General features: G+C 43.9%; 1 protein-coding gene across 4 annotated transcripts in view; it reads right to left on the reverse strand.

Moving 5' to 3' along the window:
* PC (pyruvate carboxylase) overlaps positions 1-14,092 on the reverse strand; it is a 2,056,240-nt gene that overhangs the window by 1,199,077 nt on the left and 843,071 nt on the right. For all 4 annotated transcript variants that reach the window (XM_085625491.1, XM_085625492.1, XM_085625493.1 and 1 more), the window contains one exon: positions 4,972-5,090. In XM_085625491.1, the coding sequence (XP_085481617.1) occupies positions 4,972-5,090 (119 nt within the window). The remainder of the gene's footprint in view (positions 1-4,971; positions 5,091-14,092) is intronic.

The following is a 14,092-nucleotide window of genomic DNA, read 5'->3' on the forward strand; positions in this document are numbered from 1 at the left end:
TTTTTAGCCCGCATTCAGAGGGAATTGTGTGACAGTAGCTCAGTAAAACGATCACAATTTACTTAAGTGTTTTAAATCTCTTAACAGATATCCGGTAGTACACTGTAGATAGACACTGATTAACAGCGAAAGGCAGGTCACAGGTGGTAAAATGGAACTGAAACATGCAAAATAAATCAGTTTACTTTATTCTGCGACTTCGCGGGTTTTCTGCCGAGATCTAAACAGTCACAATAAACTGTGGCAAAGCAACTGCAACAGAAGAACATTAATTAGCTATATGTCTGAGTGCAAAATCTAATGTGTACACCACGTTGTTGATTAGAAAATCATTACTACCTTCTCTTCTCGACCTCCATATTCACATTCCATACGGTTTATTTTTTGAAATGCTAAACTGACTCTTTAAGGCAATGTTCAAGTATAACATTTGGTATCTACCCCGCAAGAAAAGAATATGCCTCAAATCATATTTTACCAATGAACTAGACCAGCATCCTTGTAATACAAGATTTTGCAAACAAAAACATTCCTCATGTACTCGATCATGGACATGTAACAAAACTCAATGCCAAGCAACTCCTACTTTTATTTCAACGGTTCAAGGCACAAGAGAGAATGAAAGACGAAAACACACAACCAGACCTCTTAATTCTCAACACAGGGGACGCAACGAACTGGGGAGTTCTCAATTTTCTACGCACACTGCATGCAGGAACCAAAGCCAGCTTACAGTAGGTTAAACTGCTCATGGAACGGTAGGACAAGTTGCCTCGGCTTTATAGTCCTACCACAAAAAACTGCAAGAAGCTATAGTTGATATACCTTAAATGGCGTCATCACACTCATCCGAGCTCAACAGCCACATTAAGAAGCTGCCAAGACCGCAGCCTCCACTACTCATTCCCCCAGTCGGACTTAGTTTTCAAACCCAAAACAAAAATGCAATTCCTATCTGAAAACAAAGCCTGAAGACCTTCTGTTCAGGTCCACGTCCCCTTTTTCTGTTGCGATTGTCATGGGGTCTTGCCAGTAATCAGGACCAGCTTTAGCGCTGGTGGCGCTTGGTGCCACAATCATTTTTGGCGCCCCCCCCAACACCGTGACCGTCTCCTCGGATTCTTTCACTACCACCAGGTAAAAGCACATCGTACTTTTGGGGTAAAAAGTACAACTGTAAACTGAATTTGCATAGTTAAACTTTTTGTCCACAAATATTAACATTTTTTGCCCTGTCAACTCTGTGGTAATTTCTTACTACTTTTCACCTTCACGCTTGCAATGATTATACCTTTCCAGAGCATCACAAACACTTCACATTCAATTGGAGTGGATCACCCATATGTTTCATATTTATTGAAATATAATGACAAACAAATGATTTTTGTGTCTCTCTCTCTCTACTTTGTCAAATGAGCAATGTGTCGACCCATGTAAGTCTGCCTGAGTTGGTGCGTCTTTATACAATAAATACTTTGGAGTCCCCTCATATTGTTTAGGGATATTTATGGTCTTGAAGGACGAATAATCCTCAGATGCAACATAGACCGCAACATGTAGACCAAGTTTAAGGACGCAGAGATCATCGTTGGATGCAGGCATCATTCCTGACTATTACTATAGTACACACAACAAGATGGTAGAGGGAGAACTGACACTTTTCAAACACTCACCCCGAGTCAAGAGATCTGGGTTTAATCCATTGTTCTTTTGCTCAATATGCCACTCCAGTTTGGATACAGCCATATGCAAATCAGTCTTGACCCTGCTCCTCATGGGAACAGTCCAGCCCGAACTGCCAGGTCAGGTCCTCCCTGGACCAGAAACGATTATCCTGGGACTGGTTTTGGGGTATCACCCCTCATCAGTCACGCTAGCTTGAATCCAGTGGCACAGCGAGTAAGGGGCACAAATCTAGGCACATCCATAGCCACTTAGGGCGCACATAGCAAACACAAAAAGATGGGAGTAAACTTTTCAAATGCTCACCCCCAGTCAAAAGATCTGCGTTAAATCAATTGTTCTTTTGTTCACCGTGCCAACCCAGACAGGTATGCCCAGACATGGGTCCTGTGATCTCCAGATCTGTGACTGGGGTGAATGTTTGATTAGTTCAGCATTCTGTCCATCATCTGTTCTTTTTGCAATGAGGAACCATGCCACAAGACATTGTGGGTGAGGACCCCCTTTAAACCATAATTAGTTAAAAATGCAGGACCGTCCAGCAGGAGTAATCTTCTTGAATTGGGTTTCCTTACCACAATTAATTGATGATGTAGGCAACACTGACACAGGCATTGGTCACCTCTGGTTTGGGCAGTGGGTGGTGCCAATCACTATGGCATCCTAAAAAATGAGCTTGGAGGCGTGCACTAATTGCTTTTTTAGAAATACAGCACTGTTTATCACACAAACCCTTCATAAGCCCACACATTACCTGCATGGGGGATGGGAGGGGGCTACACCTAAACTCAATACTCCCTTTAGCTTACACATTATAAACAAAATTATATTTTTATATTGAGAACGCCCGTCATCAGCCAGGCTAGGTTTAATCCAGTGGCTGGGTACACACTGGGGTGGCTTAGTGAGCAAAACAATTGATTTAACCCAGATCTCTTGACTGGGGGAGAATGTTTCATTCATTCAGCATTCGTGGCAGCTGCACTTTTCCACAAATGGGATGGGTATGCCCAGACGTGGGTCCTTTACTTACTGCGTCACTGGAGCCAAGCTAGCCTGGCTGATAAGAGGTAATATACTCCGAAACTGGTACCAGAATGCTTGTTTCCAGTCTAGGGAGGACCCGAATAAGCAGTTTGGGCTGGACTGTTCCCATGAGGAGCAGGGTCGAGACTGATTTTCATATGGCTGGGTCCAAACAGGAATGGTGTGGCGAGCAGAAAAACAATGGCTTTAACCCCAGATCTCCAGACTGGAGAAGAATGTTTGACTCAGTAGTAGCAGTCTTGGTGGTATGGGCCCACAAACCCTCAGGAGGCTGCTTCTTAGCTAGTGCATAGCAGATCCTAATAGAAATAACAATACATAAAGAGATGGTCCTTTTCTGCACTGCCTTGTTATTTTTCGCTCCAGCAAACCCAATGAAAAGTTTGTGTACCTAGTGTTTCTTCGTGTGATCAATGTAAAATGACAGAGTTCTTTGTATCCATATGTTACAAAGAAAGGCCAACCAATACGCCATTGTGAGCTTGGGTAACAATCAACTAATGTCAATGGCCAACAAGGGCGTCATTCAAAGAACAAAGTATATTTAGTGCAGATATTTAGGCATCTATGAAATATGATGCATTGAATCGAATCATAAGAACAAAATCAAGTGTTTAACCGTATTAAAGCAAATACACAAATCAACTGAATTGGTAAACAAAATCAATCATGGGTAACAAAATGAATGTAAAACGGGTGGACAAAAATAAGACTGTTGCATTCACTTTATGTATATTACAGAATAACATACATTAGTTTGTCCATGGTGTTACTATAATAATGTGAGACATATGTATGTCAACTCCAATCTCAAAAAACAAACTGAAGTACATATCTATGAGCTATAGAATTCATTCTCAAGTGAGTAAATTCCAGAAGAGTAGTGGAACTGTGTCAAAGTTTCGGTCTCTATTGTGTAAAGTACACAAGACCATCCACAGGACTAATTGTATTTGTGAAATCTGAGATCCCCTAAGATGTCTCATTTACCATGGGGTGAGAGAAATGGACGTGATACGACTAATTAATATTGGTTACATTTGCCCAACAATGGCAGAGTCCTAAGTTGCATTTTGGCCAGGCATCAGCTCTAGTATGGTGTGGAAGAACTCACCAGTATCCAACTTTGAATCCAACATGCCAGCTTTCCTTCCTCAAGGATGGAGCAGTAGACCAGAGGCAGATAACTCCCACTCAGGTGCATCGACCTAAAGTCAGCATTGGCCCTGGAGTCGTGGCCAGACGCCAGCCACCAACAGCAGACCAAGGTGGGATCAGACATATACATTTGCTCTGAACATTCCCCCACAAGGTCTACAACCTGTAGGTTTGAGGGGGTATGTCCCTAGCATACTGTGAGCAATTGCTCAAAAATTGTTGACAAAAGGTTGGAAAAGACGGCAAAAAAATGACCGAGGTAGATCTCCAGATCCGCTCTGTTGGAGTGGAAAGAAGGGACCGCATGTCAACGCACCGAGGTTGCGCCTATGTAGGCACTGTGCATGTCACAACTGGAATGGCCAAGGTCAGCACGAAGTCAATGCTGCCACCTAACAGCACACGGAGATACATCTCAAGATTTACTGGATCCAGTCTGGTGCCTGTGGAACATTCTATGATATATAATCTGCAGTGAGAAGTCTCCATCACAGCAGCATTTTTGATGGATGAGTACCAAACAAAACGTGCCACGTATTCGCATAAGGATGAAAACTATGCAATTGTCAAAGCATTACACAAAGGAAATCGGAGAGACACGGAATATGCAAGTCTTTACTGTAAATCGACTTTAATAACAATCCCTTATTGCCTCTAAAGGAGCTGGGGGTCAACAATCAGTTCTAATGGGTGTTTATGAAACAACTTCTCTCCAATGGATAAGGGCTTGAAGGCAAGCTACCGCCAGGGCTGAGCCCTAGTTGTCCACATATATGCATCACATTCAGGGGCGTACTGTAGACTCCTGAAGCCTCTGCAGTGCAGGGGAGGCCTCCAACCCTTCAAGGGTCCGCCCCAACCTTTCAGGGATCCCTATTTAATTCAAAGTTAATGAATATCTGTGAGATATGGGAAATTCTAGAGTCCTTCTTCACATGCTGCAAATGGCTCCATCATTTTGCATTACGCCACTGGTCACATCAGATTAATTCTTGGCTGTGATGGGTCTGAATGTTTATTGGTTGCCCATTTTAGTGTATGGTGGAAGCACAGTCAAAAACAAACATATGTATAGGAACTTACTCTGTTATCTCTTCCGTCACCGTATGTTCCACCTGGAGTCGAGAATTCACCTCAATGAAGTAATGTTTTCCATGCCTGTCAACTAGGAATTCCACTGTACCAGCATTTTCATAGCCAACCTGGAGAAGAAAAACAATGTTCAGATGAAGGATCCCTCCACAAATCTCAGTGCTACAGTACCCACACACAACTCACTTGCCATGTGTTTCTCATCAATATCAAATACTCATTCTCTTATTTTAGAGCGAACTCTGACTCTCTTCCACATTTGTACCTCCATTTATCACAGGATTAGTCTCAACTCTGTGCTGCTATATGACAAGTTCTGTTGCCTAACCTATTAATTAACTACCACACGATAAAACACTTTGTAACAAGCACTAGTAATGTAAAAAGGTCTAGCCTTGGCAAACCTGCCATTTTTAGGTCGAGCCTGGGCAGCGCATACGCTGCTCTGCGAGGCATGCTGTATTGGAGTATGGAATTGAAGCCCCGCCCACTCTCAGCCCATATTTTTCATTGGCTTGTGTCATTGTCCTTTGTAAATGCTGGCTTTTGATTCATTAATAGGCTTGTTAATCCCTTACTACCACCTTATCATTTGTAACCTCCCATGAGGACTGCCCTTTCACTTCTGTTACACTGTATGTCTTATTAGTGTGTAAGCACTATTATCTTTAATGAGTTTCTCCTACTGCAAGCACGACATGTTTTCCTGTAACATTGAGCGTAGCATGCGCGCTTTCACTTTCCAAGCAGCCTGGTACAATGGCAGCCGCTTCTTTGAAATTAAATAGGTCTCGTAGTTACAAGAGTTTGAGTTATTGGCATTTGTAAAACACAACGCCTTTTATTTATCAGTTTTAAAAACACATTAACAATGCCAATAGCTTAAACTCTCGCAAATGCGAGACCTATTGCATAACAAATGCTTGTTTAATATTAATTTTTAGAAGCATATGGGACAGGCATTAAAAGCTTAAAAGTTACCAAAAGAGGCCACAGTCAAAAAGCGGCATCCACATAAGTCTCTAAAATAAATGAAGCTTCACAAACAAAAGAATAATTCATGAACTGAACTCAGAAATAAAGCCATGATTGGCCACTGATCCCGGCACTCAAGAACTACTTCATAGGCAGATTCGCATAAGCAAATTGCCACCACTTACAGTGGAGAGTCACTGGCTGAACTTACCGACGCACTGCCCTATGCTTTATGCTGTGGTGAGTGGAAGGAAAACTCACATTTGAGCAGACCAGTGGATGAAGAGGGCTGGATAAAAAAAAGCCCCAGTATGTACACGTTTGTATATTTTCTTACGTTATGAATGTTTCATAAGAGCGGTTTCTAGACCAAAAAATGACAAAATATTCCCCTGGTGGGATAGCGCAGCATGATGCTTGTGAAATTCGGCAAACTCCTGGAGCTTGGCTTGTACACTGTTGCATTTGGTCTGGTTTATGCTTCATCTTGGATCATTGGCACAATACCCGGCGTGAGTCTTTCTGAACTCAAACACTCCAGATGTAACCTCTAGATTGAGACATAATATGCTCGTTTTAGCCTCCACACTAAACAATGACCTCTGAAGGGGATGAGAAGGGTTTGCGTGCATGTGTTTTTTTGTTTGTGTGTGCGCGCGCATGCATGCCTGATGCGATCCGAGTGTTGGAGCCGTGCAGCAACTTTAAAAACCACAATTAAGGGCCAGAAAGAAAGTGTTAACAATATGCCTTTTACCCTACCATACAGTGCTACGACGCCTTCCAATAGTTAACCGCGCTAGATACAATCCAATAAAATATATTGTCTGAGATACTATATGTGGGTCCTGCTAGATTATAGAATCCACACACACCTGCTGAAGCAGGATCATCACTCAGTTCTGGCATCATCATTATCATCTTGCATCCAGGAAGGAATACGAAAATAAAAGGCAGACATTAAAAATGAGTCCAGGAAGCGGGGCAGGCCAGCGCGCGCATCCATCTCCCAGAGACGCATAAGCAGGGCCCGCATCTGCAGAGGCGGAGATCCGCTCGAGCCCTGGGATGAGAGGCCGTCGTTCCACCCGATATTCATCTAGTGAAGACATCGCAAAGTGAGGGGAAATCCCAGCAGGGTTGTGTGCGGAACGAATCCCGTCACAGCACGGAGCTGAAGTCATTTCCCAGGCAATGCAAATGACACCTGCCACAATCCGAGTTTTCCCAGCGATATAAATTACAGTCACAGGGGAGTTTTCGCTTCCAAGGAAAGCATTTACGCCCCTGCACTTGTGACACGGCAGTAATAAAGATATCTAGCGACAAAAAATATACATATATTCATTTTCCTAACGAGGTTTCACTCACGGGAAATGAGAGAATGAGGGAAGGCAGGGCAGGAGGAGGCAGGTAGATGTAATGAACCCAATGAATCAGTCTCCAGCCTGCACGTCACAAAACTACCGTCCAGTAGGAAAGACTCTTTATTTTAGGAGTGTCAGCTTGCAGAGACGGACTGGTCATTCACTAAAAGAGTCAGATGGCCAGATGCATGAAAACCACCAGGGCTGGTCTCCCGTTGGTCAATGGCTACATGTGTTGACCCACGGTCCCTTATTCAACCTCGTACCTATAGCAGAGACTATGGAATAAATGAAAAAGGTATTGTCCTTCAGTGGCGCTCTTTCTAGTGGCTACCCTATCTGACCGCCGATTCCTCACCTGTAGAAAATCCACAAGTGCCAGGCAGGATCTGGAAGATTTTACCCCATAGCACTTGTGCACTGGTAGGTGGTGTAGTGCGGAACTTCGTCGACCCCGCTGCTTCCAGGAAGTGAAGGCTGGAGCCACATAGACGCCACCCAACCGCACTCGCATTTTCTTCCTGGACAATGTCTGCTCTGCTTGACGCAGAGCCCAAAAGTCAATTCATCTCAGAATTAAGTCCTCTAAAGCAGAACCTTTTTAGAAGGAAAATAATCCATTCCATAGAAAGATGAGCAGGAAGGCGAGACAGAATCTGCAGTTAGATAGAGTAGCCACCAGAGTTACCAAAAATAAGTAACTTGTGTTTCTGATGGATACTTTTAACCGCAGATTCCTCGCCCGTAGAATAAATCCTGAAGCAGTACCTCACCCATGGTGGACCTGTAGAATGACTAAAACCCCAAATCCCTGCAGGACCTTATGGCAAAAAAGCCCCTCCCTTTAGACCTGGTTGTCAAGGCAGTAGTGCTTCGTGAACATGTCTACTGATGACCATGCAGCAGCTTGACAAATATCCATGACAGGCACTCCACATGCCAGCGTAATAGCCTTGTTTCAATCCCTGAGGGAGCTGTTTCTTAGCAAACGATTAACAGATCGCGATCAAGAGGATAATTCACCTGGATAAGGTCCTCCTTTGCGCCTTGCCTTGCGCCAGAGCCAATCACCCACCCGACAAATGATTGATGCAAATGCTAAACACTCTTTTGGGGTCCAATTGATGGAGTGTCTCTCTTTTGAGGGGTGAGGAGTGGTAAAGAACATCAGGAGAGTGATGGATTGTCCAACATTAAAGGGAGGAACACCCTGGGATAGAATGGCAACTCTAGTCCTCAACTCCAGATTGTCATAAAAGAAGAAGTGTAGGGTGGCTCAACTGAAAGAGCTTCAGCTCTCGTAACAAGCTGAAGTGATCACAAAGAGAAAGACAGTCTTCAGAGTGAGGAGACATGGAGGACAGCTCTACCATGGCTCAACAAGGGCACACAAGGAAAGCAAGAGTCAATTTAGGGCCCCACTGTTGCATCACAAAAGGTTTAGGAGGAAACATGTGGACCTAACCTTTATGAAGGCACATGACAACAGGCGAGTTGAGGTAGGACTGTTGGTTTTGTTAATACCTTGAATAGTGCCACACTCAATTTGGCTATTTACGGACACCATACCAAGCCACAAATTTGTCCCATCAGCCGGCATAAACTGATCTTGTAGATGGATGCCTGGCTACTAGGATGACATCCACTTCCTTTGGGGGGGGGGGGGGGGGTAGTACAGAATTTAACTGGTGCTGCTCAGTTTTCTCACATGGAAGTCTAGATTACGAAGATCCAAGCACAGGCCTCTTCTGTACTGCTGCAACAGGAGATCCTTCTGAAGTGGCAGTCTCATCAGAGGACAGATACTCATGCCCATAAGTTCCATTCTCTTCTTATCTGGAGTCTCTATGATGACCTGAGCCCATTCATTCCTTATCTTCAGAAAATTGGGCAGAAGAGGCAACAGGAAGGCATACAGGAGTCCAGTGCTCCACTTTACATGGGGGGGTCGGTCCAACTGCAGTCAAGCTGCCACCATTGCAGATATTTTGCAGTCTACTCTGAAGCATGGATGTAATCTGACATATCCCCTCAAGACCGGGCCCAATGAGACTTCAGATCTCACTGCAGAGCTTGCATATGCCTTCTGGCATTGTCAAAGAGCAGGATGCTGGAGGCCAGCAGGCCAAGAAGCCTCACAGCCGTCCACACAGAGATCCAGGAATGAGGCTCAAACATGGGTATCATAGCCCACTTGTTCTGGACTCGCTGTTCCGGAGGAAAGGCCCGAAAGACCACTGCAACCAGGATGGCTCAAATGACAGGAAACTTCTGAGGAGTCAGGAGTGGCTTTGGCATGCTGATAGTGAACTTCAGTGATGTAAGTAGGTTTGCTGTCATTTGGAGGTGGTCTATGACTGACTTTGTCGAGCCGCAAAGGGGAAGACAGTACTCCCAACCTCCAAAGGTACCCTGTGAACACCGCCATCACCTTTGTGAACATGTGAGGGGGGGGGGGTTGGGGACACTTCTCAGACACAGTGCAGCTAGGCTGGGACAAGGCCGTCTTGGACTTCGTACTTCTTCCTAGATTTGGACTTGCACAAAGACTTGGACCATGACAATGACCAGTCATGGGACCAGGCCTGAGAGAAGGAACGGGTCTGTGTTCCTGACTTTAAGCAGGCCATATGCAACTTTTGCCAGTGTTCAGTGATGCGCAGGTTGGTCCTGCAGTCCCAAGTTGCCTTCATGTTGATCAGGGCACACTGCTCGTATGACCTGGAGTCGTGGCCCAACCCCAGACACCAGAGGCAGTAGACCTCATGAGGATTTGTCAAAGACATGTTTGTGACAGTCTCTACAAGGCTTAAATCCTGTGGTTTTAAGAGGGGACATATTCACTTGCATACTGGAAAAGAATTTGAAGAAAAAGCTTGTCAATTGTAAAGAAAAATATAAGCTAGCCTCAGATCTCCATATAAAGGCACAGAAAGAAATGGACTGATGTCAGCGAACTTGGGAGGTGCATAATTGCGGCTCCTGCCGTCACTTCCAGTGCAGAGCAGAGTTGACACAGGGCCGCACAGTGCCACTTACTGACAAGCAGGGGTTATGCAAAAATATTCCAGATCCAATCTGGCACCTGGGCATTTTCTACAGGTGAGGAATCTGTGGTTTTAAGTATCCATCAGATATTGCTTCATTAACAAATTAAGATAAAACTTTTTACAACAGAATTGTGAATACTACCTGGTGGGCTATAGCTACCAACAAGAACACATTTTACGGTCAGTGTTGTGTGTGAAAATGTAGGTTATAAGGTTTGAACCCAAGCTACAGTCCTTTTCAGGCCACCGTTGGCACTTTGGTCTGCCCCAACTGACTTTATTCAATATAGTGAACCAGGAGCAATTTAAGTATACTTTTTTTTGACACATTTGCAAGCAGGAACAAGGTCCTGGGAGATACTGGCTTGTGGGATTGGGTGAATGATTAAGATTGAAAAATTTGGAAAAATACTCGTACAATCAAAATGTATCCCTGGACTCATTTAAAAGCGCTTTCCTTGAATGCTTCTGGACCACTGCAGCCTGTACAATGAAGAGTGAAACCCTTAAGACTGCGGTGGACTCTAAGAGTGCATCCTAGACGTTGAAGCCCTTTGATGCCCATATAAATCCAGCTTTAATCAGGCTTGGAATAAGTTCTACTGCGGTCCAGACTGCAAATTACTGCCTAAGTGACCGCTCTGAGGATCAGAAGCAGCAGCCCCCAACTAGAGCAGGGACCCAGAAAGGAAATGCTATGAGTAAAAGCCTGCGTGCACCCTTTGACACATTGCCTGGGTGTTTAATTGGCAAGACTGCAGGCTGAGCAGTGATCTCAATATGTGAAGTTAGGAAAAAAAGTTACCTACCCGTAACAACTTATTAGAAGCTTACAATGTTGCAGATTCAAATGTGTTCTCTCTGGACACAGTGTGGAGTTCGGAATATTGCAACTGATTTTTCTCAAAAGTATTTGTTTTGAGTTTCAAATGCCCAAATACTGGGTTTATGATTCAGACAAGCCCAGGACTAAGACAGAACTAACAACTATACTTATAAGGTGTATGAAAAATGACTACTAGGGAATAAGATCTTCTGAATTTCAGAAGATGTACAGTGCCATTATTAAAATATATAAAGTCTTTAAGTCCTCAGTAAAACCTTACTCAAATTATTTCGGATAAGTATTGACCGTCCTCAATGAAATAATCTTTAGTCGGACGATGTTATGTTAGTCACACTTAGGGCGCACGGTTACCCTGGGGTGTCCTGGCGCTAAGCACTGGTTACTGGGGAAACTAGAGTAAATGCTACTGGGAGAAGAGCCATGTCTTCAACCCCTTCCTAAAAGAAAGGAAATCCGAGGCATTCCTAAAATGAAAAGTAAGCTCGTTCCAGGCTCTAGAGGCACAGGTAATAAAACTCCTGCCTCCCCAATTAACCTTTTTAAAGGCGGGGACTTGCACTTGTTTGGCGCCAGTAGACCGTAGCGTTCTTCCAGGGACACACCATTGAAACTTGCGCCAAAGGAACTCAGGACCAGCTCCATTAATGGCCTTGTAAACTGTGCATAATGCCTTAAAGCGTGTTCTTTGTTTGACGGGAAGCCAATGCAATTTGAGTTCCTCTTTTACGGAAACATATTTCAGCATTCCTAGCAGCAATCTGGAAGCTGCGTTTTGGGCCAGTTGGAGTCAATTGATATGTTGCTTTTGGGCATTAAGATATAGGCCATTACAGTAGTCGAGGCGTGACATTATAAGGGCTGTTACCACTGTCTTGAAGCTGCTTTCGGTCAGAAAATACGTAGTTCTTATGATTCTAAGGACCAGAAAGCATAATGAAATCACCATGCTTATTTGGTCACCCATGGTGAGTTTGTTGTCCACCAATACCCCAAGTATTTTGGCTTTCCTTGTGGGTATGGGGCAAGGACAAAGGTCGTCCGGCCACCATTCGGGTGTCCACACACAAAGATTGTTCCCGAACTTTATGGCCTCAGTCTTGCTAGAGTTTAGTTTTAAAAAATTGGAGGACATCCAGCCCAAGATTGCACTCATACAATCATGGAAACGTTCCACTGTCCGCTTCCTTGGTCAGTGACAACACTAGTTGCGTCTCGTCAGCGTAGGAGGTAAGTTGGAAACCAAACGACCTGATAACTCCTGCCAGGGGTATATATTAAAGAGTGTTGGGCTGAGTGATGAGCCCTGTGGCACCCCACATGGAAGTGAAAATGGTTTGGATGTATTCCCATCCAAATCCACGGTTTGTAGTCTTCCGGATAGAAATTACTGTATCCGATATCAGACAACCGGTACATAAACACTTTCTGATGGACCGTGTCGAAGGCCGCAGACAGGTCCAGCAGAATCAGTATGGTACTGCCTCCCTTGTCTACGGCCATTCTAATCTCCGTGGATTTCAACAGAGCCAACTCAGTGCGGTGGTCTGCTCTGAACCCATATTGGGATGGGTCCAGAGAGTTGTTAGACTGAAGAAATGCACTGAGTTGGATGTTCATTGCCTTTTCCAACATTTTGGCAGAGAATGGGAGCTGTGAGATCGGCCTATAGTTATTAGGATCTTTGGGATCCAGAGTTTGTTTCTTCAAAGAGGGAAAAACCGAGGCCTTCTTCCAAATTTTGGGAAAAATACCCAAAGTAAAAACGGCATTCAGCAAAGGCTCTGGCGGAGATCTGCACCGAGAGGTCTGAGTTCTGATCACTTCTGGGATTTGATTAATACCACGCACAGGGCACGGGTCGTTGGGGGCTCCTGAGCGGATAGAGTTCAAAACTTTAATCGCTTCCGATATCTCCAAGGATGTGAATTGTCAAATACCAGTGGAGGGCCAGAGCTGTCCAGTCTATTCAAGTTAGAGTGCGTCTGTGCTTTTGTGCTGGTTTGGGTGAAGGAAGAGAAAATAATTTCTATTTTGAGTTTAAAAAAATCGGCAATTTTATCGCAAAATTCTGGGTTACCCTGGCTCTTGGGAACATTAGGGGTAGACAATTTTTTAAAGGTTTTGAAGAGTTCCTTTGAGTTGGATTTGGCGAACGCTATTTGTTTAGTAAAGAACTTTGTTCTTGCCTCTAATAACAACTGCTTCTAAGTGGTAATGCAGTGTTTATAACTTTCCTTGTCCGTTCTGTGTACCTTTTACGCCATACCCGCTCTAATTGCTTACAGACCATTTTTTTGGCTCGAAGCTCATCGGAGTACCAGGGTGCTGATGGTTACGCTCGTTTGGGAGTCTACTTTTTTTCAGGGGCTAGGAGGTTGCAGGTTGTGCCTAGCCATTGATTATAGGCTACAGTGCCATCTTCCACTCCCAGAGGAAGAGGGCGCATGGAGCTCCTCAGTGAATTTTCAAATGTTTTAATATCCAGTCTTCCCCAGGCCCTGGTGGTAATCTCTTGGGTAACTTTACGATATGCGGATATGCCATAAAAGAGACAGACAAATAAAACACTGAGTTGATACTACATTCATAAACTCCATTGTTAAACTTTCCAAATATATTTCATAAAAAAAGAAGACCTAACATATTACACAAAACATTACACCAATATTTGATTGATCGTCATAAGATCTAAAAAAAAATACATAACTTATGAAAAATTAAAAAAAACAGAACGTCATAACAGATCCCAGACAGGTTATGCTTTATAGGATTCATGTTAATAATCTCCTTCTAATACAGTGATGAATATAATTAACAGCGCATTGCATATTAACTCTGTAAAATGTTGTAAAAACAGAAATGCTAACCTATGG

This window comes from Triturus cristatus, chromosome 9 (genome assembly GCF_964204655.1).
Source record: "Triturus cristatus chromosome 9, aTriCri1.1, whole genome shotgun sequence".
Classification (NCBI taxonomy): domain Eukaryota; kingdom Metazoa; phylum Chordata; class Amphibia; order Caudata; family Salamandridae; genus Triturus; species Triturus cristatus.